The 9,909-nt window shown below is 46.4% G+C and overlaps 1 protein-coding gene across 1 annotated transcript in view; it reads left to right on the forward strand.

Moving 5' to 3' along the window:
• LOC126484809 (cell surface glycoprotein 1-like) overlaps window positions 1-9,667 on the forward strand; it is a 55,148-nt gene extending 45,481 nt beyond the window's left edge. The window contains exon 3 of the mRNA XM_050108405.1: window positions 7,094-9,667. Within this exon, the coding sequence (XP_049964362.1) occupies window positions 7,094-9,667 (2,574 nt within the window). The remainder of the gene's footprint in view (window positions 1-7,093) is intronic.
• The last annotated feature ends 242 nt before the right edge of the window (window positions 9,668-9,909 follow it).

The following is a 9,909-nucleotide window of genomic DNA, read 5'->3' on the forward strand; positions in this document are numbered from 1 at the left end:
AGTAGTTGCGAGTACGTAGTATGAAAGATCACAAAAGACTTTGAATGAATAAATCTTAATATTTCACAGTGTGTACACAACTTCAAGAATCATGGCAAATCAGAAGCAAACATGTGGAGTATTTCTTGTGTGAAGTGTCACTTGCTATTTCAATTGCTCACTAAGAATGCAGTGTAATAACTGTCAATGGTCTAAACCTAGTGTTGGTATGTCATGTCGTTAGCTTCCTTCCTATTAGCATAAATTTATACAGCTTCCATAAAACCTCCAGCTCATGTGACTTCAATGAAGTTTCTTGTACTAATGTCGTTCGTCGAATTATAGCAGTTCATTTTCTTATCTTAAAAATATAAGGCACTGAGCGTAAGCAAAACATGCAATAGCGAGTAAATATACCAGTAGAGAACAGAATGTCAAGGACAATCCCTACAACGAGGCTCTGCCAAGCAAACAGTCTATAATTAATACCATAGTGCGACCTAAGCTCCATGTTTGTACACCGTATATCAGCATTTCTATATACCAAATTAAAGAGTAGTTATGACAACAAACCTAAATGTGTAAATATGCAATCCATACACAAAGCAGCAAATATGTATCTTACATAATAAACAGGTCATTAGCATCATATCAGCATAAGCAAATAAATGTACATATGTAATCTTAATAAGTAAACATGAAGGCGCAAGCAGATAAATCACAAAGTATAACTTACATACATAACCATATCAGCACCACTAATCAGGTGACAATTATAATGTAAATAAATAAGCACAGCTGGTACATAATAAAAAAAATATGACATCAGTGAAAAAGCAGTGCAGCCAAGCGATGCATAATATACGCAAGTAACAACCCTGTTCATTAATCAAACATTGACAAAAATCAGCAAATGTACGCAAGCACGTCGCTTCACAAGTAAATTCATAGAACATGAAATAGCACAAAGTATGAATCACGTAATCGCGAGCAACAAATTACGTCTAAACTAAGTACGTAAGTGGAAATACGTTACCTGAAAAATAAACTCAATAGTTACCTTTTTAGTTTATAAGTTTCTTCTTCGAAATTACATTCTTCCTGAAAATTTCTCGATACCAAGTCCTCTTAACGTCGGACACACAGAATTTACCTGAAGTTCTTAAATATTTTATACAATCGTATCCTGAAAAATACTGAACGTTAATAACATAATTTATCAAGTCACTATAGCTTTATACTGAATTTATTCGGAGAAATTATACTGGGTATTTGCTTACGGCTGTCAGTGCATTCGCACTGAGTGCTCGATCAGCTGTAGGTACGCGTGACGTAGGAAGTAATTGTTTGCGGTCAACGACTGCCTTGTGCGGCGCGCAGACCTGACTGTTGCTTTGAGTATGTGCCGCCGCCGGAACACGGCGCGGTATCCTTGTACTCTCCGTGTGTGTACGTATAACTGTCAGTTTCTCAGAAGTATGTCATTCCACAAAAATTTTAACGTTATATACACTCCTGGAAATGGAAAAAAGAACACATTCACTCCGGTGTGTCAGACCCACCATACTTGCTCCGGACACTGCGAGAGGGCTGTACAAGCAATGATCACACGCACGGCACAGCGGACACACTAGGAACCGCGGTGTTGGCCGTCGAATGGCGCTAGCTGCGCAGCATTTGTGCACCGCCGCCGTCAGTGTCAGCCAGTTTGCCGTGGCATACGGAGCTCCATCGCAGTCTTTAACACTGGTAGCATGCAGCGACAGCGTGGACGTGAACCGTATGTGCAGTTGACGGACTTTGAGCGAGGGCGTATAGTGGGCATGCGGGTGGCCGGGTGGACGTACCGCCGAATTGCTCAACTTGTGGGGCGTGAGGTCTCCACAGTACATCGATGTTGTCGCCAGTGGTCGGCGGAAGGTGCACGTGCCCGTCGACCTGGGACCGGACCGCAGCGACGCACGGATGCACGCCAAGACCGTACGATCCTACGCAGTGCCGTAGGGGACCGCACCGCCACTTCGCAGCAAATTAGGGACACTGTTGCTCCTGGGGTATCGGCGAGGACCATTCGCAACCGTCTCCATGAAGCTGGGCTACGGTCCCGCACACCGTTAGGCCGTTTTCCGCTCACGCACCAACATCGTGCAGCCCGCCTCCAGTGGTGTCGCGACAGGCGTGAATGGAGGGACGAATGGAGACGTGTCGTCTTCAACGATGAGAGTCGCTTCTGCCTTGGTGCCAATGATGGTCGTATGCGTGTTTGGCGCCGTGCAGGTGAGCGCCACAGTCAGGACTGCATACGACCGAGGCACACAGGGCCAACACCCGGCATCATGGTGTGGGGAGCGATCTCCTACACTGGCCGTACACCACTGGTGATCGTAGAGGGGACACTGAATAGTGCACGGTACATCCAAACCGTCATCGAACCCATCGTTCTACCATTCCTAGACCGGCAAGGGAACTTGCTGTTCCAACAGGACAATGCACGTCCGCATGTATCCCGTGCCACCCAACGTGCTCTAGAAGGTGTAAGTCAACTACCCTGGCCAGCAAGATCTCCGGATCTGTCCCCCATTGAGCATGTTTGGGACTGGATGAAGCGTCGTCTCACGCGGTCTGCACGTCCAGCACGAACGCTGGTCCAACTGAGGCGCCAGGTGGAAATGGCATGGCAAGCCGTTCCACAGGACTACATCCAGCATCTCTACGATCGTCTCCATGGGAGAATAGCAGCCTGCATTGCTGCGAAAGGTGGATATACACTGTACTAGTGCCGACATTGTGCATGCTCTGTTGCCTGTGTCTATGTGCCTGTGGTTCTGTCAGTGTGATCATGTGATTTATCTGACCCCAGGAATGTGTCAATAAAGTTTCCCCTTCCTGGGTCAATGAATTCACGGTGTTCTTATTTCAATTTCCAGGAGTGTATATATGATGCATTCCCTTAGAGCGCCGAGATTTAAGAGTTTCTACTTCGACAGTGTTATCATGAATAATTTTGTAAATCCTATATGGACCGTTATAAAGCAAAAAAAAATTTGTGACAAGCCTTTTCCATTGTGAGACAAACGGTGAGAATTAACACCTTTTGACCAACTTACAAGGTTTTTAAACGAGCAGGACGTTTAGCTGATTTCTCTCTTCTAGAAGCCGCAGATGCAATATTTTGTAGAGCCAGGTTCACAACTTCAGAATGCCGCAGTTTCCGTGTAGGCAGAAAAGGAACGATTTCAAAAATGCGATTTGTCGGTGCTTTATTTTTTAATATCAATATAGGCGGTAAAGAAGTTGAATCATTAGGGAGTTCATTCAGAATGTTTTGAAAAATATGAAGATACTGATCCCAAGTTCTGTGATTCTGATGACAAAGTCGACACAGTTTATTGATTTCCTTCATCCATCTCTCTGAAGCGTTAGATTGAGGGTGAAAAAGTGAAATGAAAATTGGTTTAATCGTACGACGCCGTAGAGTACGAAGCCAAATTTTAGAGCGAAACTGTGATCCATTATCTGATATAACCTTATCAACATGACCGACTTCTTTAAGAAAATGTTTGATGAAAGCATTGGATCCTGAACGAGCTGTTGCTTTGCGTAAAGGTGTAAAACACACATTTTGATGTCAATTCCACTGCTACCAAAATGTACGTAAAACCACTAGTAGAACGAACCACTGGACCGAACAAATCGACTGCAGCCATCTCCTTTAATTTCGCTGGAATGATAGGAAACAACGGTGCTCTGTGAGAAATAGTTGGCTGCGTAGCCTTTTGACATAATTTGTATTTGGCAAGAACAGATCGAATACGTTTTTCCATATTACTGAAGTAGCAATTTTCTCGTAATTTATGAAAACATTTTCTGGGACCAAAATGTGCATAAATGAAATGTGTATACCAAATCAATTTATTGACCCACTCATCAGGAATACAAACTAACCAAACAGAGTTGTCGACCGATTTTCGTTAAAAAAGAATATCATTACGAACTAAATAATACTGTCTAATCTCTACGCTTTCCTTTCTCCTCCACTTCTCCTTAATGTCCTTCCAGATTGGATCCTTGTTTTGCTCCTTAGCGATGTCCTGGAGCGAAGACGAAATAAAATTTTCAAACGCAACACCTTGAATATACATCAAACAATAATTGTTTTCTTTCCAGTCCCCTTCAGCACTGTTTCAAACGCATAGGTGCACGTGATAAAGCATCAGCAATAATATTCGATGAAATCTGTATGTAAACAATACTAAAGTCAAATTCCTGTAGATACAGCGCCCATCGTGACAATCTTACATGAGTTAATTTTGTTGACATAAGAAATTCCAGAGCTCGATGATCGGTGTAAACCTTAGTATGTCTGCCATACAAAAATATGCGAAATTTTGTGGAAGCCCAAACAACAGCCAAGGCTTCAAGTACCGTAATCGAATAATTCTTTTCTGATTTAGAGAGAACACTACTTCCAAATGCAATAGTTTTCTGTACTACAACGTCGTTTTCTTCTATCTCTTGAAATATGTGTGCACCTTGGTCTTTGTATGATGAGTCCGTCGCCAAACAAAATTGTTTAGTTAAATCCGGGTGTGAAAGAAGTGGAGCAGCAACTAAAGCATCACGAAGTTGTTCGAATTCTGATTGAGCTTCCTCATCCCAACACCAGTTAGAATTCTTTCCAGACAGTTCACTTAAACGAGGTGTGGCCAAATCGTCCAATCTAACAAAGAGTCTAAGAAAATTACAAACACCAAGGATACTAAGAACGTCACGTTTTGTAGTAGGAACAGCATAATTACGAATTGCGTCTAGTTTCTCTGGAACAGGAAGAATACCTTCTGTAGGAATAATGTGACCAAGAAATTTCACCTGAGAACGACCAAATTCAGATTTTTCCAAATTCACTGTAATGCCTACTCTTGCAAAAATACGTAATAATGAATCCAAAATTTTGTTATGCACACTCCAAGAACGTTTAGCAATAAGAATATCGTGAACATATGAAGTAATATTGCCACGAAGATAAACAGGTAAAATTTCGTTTAAACTACGAATGAATGCTGCTGAAGATACAGTAAGTCCAAACGGCAATTTCCGAAAGTGGTAACAGCTACCTAAGGCTAAAAAGGCAGTGTATTTTCTACAACCAGGGTGGAGTTCTATTTGCCAAAAACTTGCGCGCATATCAATCGTGGATAAAACTAATTCCATAGAAATGTTGAAGTTCATCTAAATTTTGTGGACGGTCAGTTTCAGGAATGATATTATTTATCCGTCTGGAATGCAGAACCAAACGAATTGACCCATCCTTTTTAAGAACGACATGTAATGGGCTGGTATAAGGACTGACTGCTGGCTCATTAATGCTTTGATCTAATATGTATTGAAGTTCACTCTTAACCTTGTCTCTATACGCCAAAGGAATAGCGTACGTTTTCCCCCGAAATGGTGTGTGTTCTTTTACTTTAAATAAATATTGTAAGCCTTGTATAGTTCCTGTGTGATGACTAAATACTGTAGCATGTGAAGTCAAAATTTGGTACAGTTTTCTTGCAACGTCATCTGGCACTTCAGCTTTCTTAACCTTTTCATTAATTAATTCTTCGCTATTAATAATATCATCCATCGCGTCTCTGTATCTATTGTTATCAGGAATGAACACATTGTCGTTATAATGCTCAACGAAAACATCAGAAGTAAGAACCCTTAAACATTTTGTATCTGATTCAGATCTTGTTAAACACTCAAAAAATTTCAAACATTTCGGCATTCCGGCAACAGTCAAATTCACACTTCCTTCTTTAAAGTTTAAAATTGCCTTGTGTGTGTTATGAAACTCCATACCTAAGACAATTTGTGTATTGAGTAGTGGAACAATAATAAAATTAGCAGAAAATTCGTATCCTTGACAAATGAAATTTAGGTTGGTCTGTTGTTTGACTTTCACACTTTTTCCAGAAATAGCGCCTCGAATTGTAGTTTTAGAAACAGGTAACACAGGACAAGCAATAGTTCTTACACATATACGAAAAACTGATTCACTGATGACATTCAATGGGCTCCCAGAATCAAACTGCAGTGAACTTATTCTTACCCACACATACTTCAATAACACGATGTAAAAATGCGTCTACATTATTTTCCTTTTCCTCTAGCAAAATGTCACGTGTCTTCCAGGCGTACGTAGTGTAAAGTCATAGTGTCATTACTTTCTGAACCGTCTATATTGCTGCCAGAAGCCGAAGCTACAAGTCATTGTCGATTGCCTGCGTCACGTCTTTGATTATTCGTGTCATTTCGCGGATCAATTTCTACGATTTGCACTTGTCTCTCTGAAGTTCTGTCACGTGGAGGATGCCAATTAGGTCCTTCTTGTCTGTTGGATACAAATTCTTGGTTGTGTCCGTTATTAAAATTTCTATTTTCCTGTCTGTCTGCATGACTACATGTGTAATTTCGACTGTCACTTCTGAAATTACTGTTATATCTACTACCCTGGTTATTTCTGTAGTAAGAATATCCCTTATTGTATGAATAATTTCTGTCTTGATGATACCGATTACTGTTTCCGTATGATTGATCATTCCAGTAGGAATTTCCGTTATTATAATTGTCTCTGTAATTTCTGTTAGAACGTTTGTTGTTGTCATAAGGCTGGTATCTATTGTCCTGTGTTTCGTCTGTCATTCCCAAAATTACCCATATAACGTCCGTTCCGATCACTATCCCTTTTCTCTGAAAATCTATTGTAATTACTGTTACTGAAAAAATTACAAGAAGTCCCGTCGTCGTTGTCATACTCAAGTTCTTGTAGCAACGTCTTAAAAGTCTCAATGTCGTCTTTACATCTTCCAGCTAAAGCAATTTTTCTTATCGATTGTGGCAGCTCCCGAGAAGCATCCCGAGAAGCATCCCGAGAAGCATCAATACCCCAAATGAGATGCGATATATTGTCCCATCGAGAATTAACGATTAACTGAAAGAACTGTATATGGGAATATTTCGACTTAGCAAAGATAATTCGTTTTTCGAGAAGTCGATCTATTGAAGAAAACCACCTGTTGGAAAAGTCAGTCCATCGAAAAAATAGATCTACCGAAAATATGTATCTTAGAATAAGGTCGACCTATTGAAAAATAACACCATATCGTTGAGACCGACGACCCAGCCGGAAGACTTACCGACGACCCAGCCGGAAGACTTACCGACGACCCAGCCGGAAGACTTACCGACGACCCAGCCGGAAGACTTACCGACGACCCAGCCGGAAGACTTACCGACGACCCAGCCGGAAGACTTACCGACGACCCAGCCGGAAGACTTACCGACGACCCAGCCGGAAGACTTACCGACGACCCAGCCGGAAGACTTACCGGCGACCCAGCCGGAAGACTTACCGGCGACCCAGCCGGAAGACTTACCGGCGACCCAGCCGGAAGACTTACCGGCGACCCAGCCGGAAGACTTACCGGCGACCCAGCCGGAAGACTTACCGGCGACCCAGCCGGAAGACTTACCGGCGACCCAGCCGGAAGACTTACCGGCGACCCAGCCGGAAGACTTACCGGCGACCCAGCCGGAAGACTTACCGGCGACCCAGCCGGAAGACTTACCGGCGACCCAGCCGGAAGACTTACCGGCGACCCAGCCGGAAGACTTACCGGCGACCCAGCCGGAAGACTTACCGGCGACCCAGCCGGAAGACTTACCGGCGACCCAGCCGGAAGACTTACCGGCGACCCAGCCGGAAGACTTACCGGCGACCCAGCCGGAAGACTTACCGGCGACCCAGCCGGAAGACTTACCGGCGACCCAGCCGGAAGACTTACCGGCGACCCAGCCGGAAGACTTACCGGCGACCCAGCCGGAAGACTTACCGGCGACCCAGCCGGAAGACTTACCGGCGACCCAGCCGGAAGACTTACCGGCGACCCAGCCGGAAGACTTACCGGCGACCCAGCCGGAAGACTTACCGGCGACCCAGCCGGAAGACTTACCGGCGACCCAGCCGGAAGACTTACCGGCGACCCAGCCGGAAGACTTACCGGCGACCCAGCCGGAAGACTTACCGACGACCCAGCCGGAAGACTTACCGACGACCCAGCCGGAAGACTTACCGACGACCCAGCCGGAAGACTTACCGACGACCCAGCCGGAAGACTTACCGACGACCCAGCCGGAAGACTTACCGACGACCCAGCCGGAAGACTTACCGACGACCCAGCCGGAAGACTTACCGACGACCCAGCCGGAAGACTTACCGACGACCCAGCCGGAAGACTTACCGACGACCCAGCCGGAAGACTTACCGACGACCCAGCCGGAAGACTTACCGACGACCCAGCCGGAAGACTTACCGACGACCCAGCCGGAAGACTTACCGACGACCCAGCCGGAAGACTTACCGACGACCCAGCCGGAAGACTTACCGACGACCCAGCCGGAAGACTTACCGACGACCCAGCCGGAAGACTTACCGACGACCCAGCCGGAAGACTTACCGACGACCCAGCCGGAAGACTTACCGACGACCCAGCCGGAAGACTTACCGACGACCCAGCCGGAAGACTTACCGACGACCCAGCCGGAAGACTTACCGACGACCCAGCCGGAAGACTTACCGACGACCCAGCCGGAAGACTTACCGACGACCCAGCCGGAAGACTTACCGACGACCCAGCCGGAAGACTTACCGACGACCCAGCCGGAAGACTTACCGACGACCCAGCCGGAAGACTTACCGACGACCCAGCCGGAAGACTTACCGACGACCCAGCCGGAAGACTTACCGACGACCCAGCCGGAAGACTTACCGACGACCCAGCCGGAAGACTTACCGACGACCCAGCCGGAAGACTTACCGACGACCCAGCCGGAAGACTTACCGACGACCCAGCCGGAAGACTTACCGACGACCCAGCCGGAAGACTTACCGACGACCCAGCCGGAAGACTTACCGACGACCCAGCCGGAAGACTTACCGACGACCCAGCCGGAAGACTTACCGACGACCCAGCCGGAAGACTTACCGACGACCCAGCCGGAAGACTTACCGACGACCCAGCCGGAAGACTTACCGACGACCCAGCCGGAAGACTTACCGACGACCCAGCCGGAAGACTTACCGACGACCCAGCCGGAAGACTTACCGACGACCCAGCCGGAAGACTTACCGACGACCCAGCCGGAAGACTTACCGACGACCCAGCCGGAAGACTTACCGACGACCCAGCCGGAAGACTTACCGACGACCCAGCCGGAAGACTTACCGACGACCCAGCCGGAAGACTTACCGACGACCCAGCCGGAAGACTTACCGACGACCCAGCCGGAAGACTTACCGACGACCCAGCCGGAAGACTTACCGACGACCCAGCCGGAAGACTTACCGACGACCCAGCCGGAAGACTTACCGACGACCCAGCCGGAAGACTTACCGACGACCCAGCCGGAAGACTTACCGACGACCCAGCCGGAAGACTTACCGACGACCCAGCCGGAAGACTTACCGACGACCCAGCCGGAAGAATTACCGACCCAACCGGAAGAATTACCGACCCAACCGGAAGAATTACCGACCCAACCGGAAGAATTACCGACCCAACCGGAAGAATTACCGACCCAACCGGAAGAATTACCGACCCAACCGGAAGAATTACCGACCCAACCGGAAGAATTACCGACCTAACCGGAAACTAACTACTGTGCACAGTCAGTGTTACGACTCCAGTGAGCGACCAAATGGTGTAAATTGGTTGGCGTCTAAATACTGCGATTGTGACTCATTGAGTAACTGATTACAAATAATCCAATCGCTGTTATCTCCACAGAACTATGTTGTTTAAAACTCCAGTAGAGGATGATGAGAGAATTATACATCAGGGATACTACTCTCATGAACCTTATACTTCAACCACATTTAACAAGAAC

This window comes from Schistocerca serialis, chromosome 6 (assembly GCF_023864345.2).
Source record: "Schistocerca serialis cubense isolate TAMUIC-IGC-003099 chromosome 6, iqSchSeri2.2, whole genome shotgun sequence".
NCBI lineage: Eukaryota > Metazoa > Arthropoda > Insecta > Orthoptera > Acrididae > Schistocerca > Schistocerca serialis.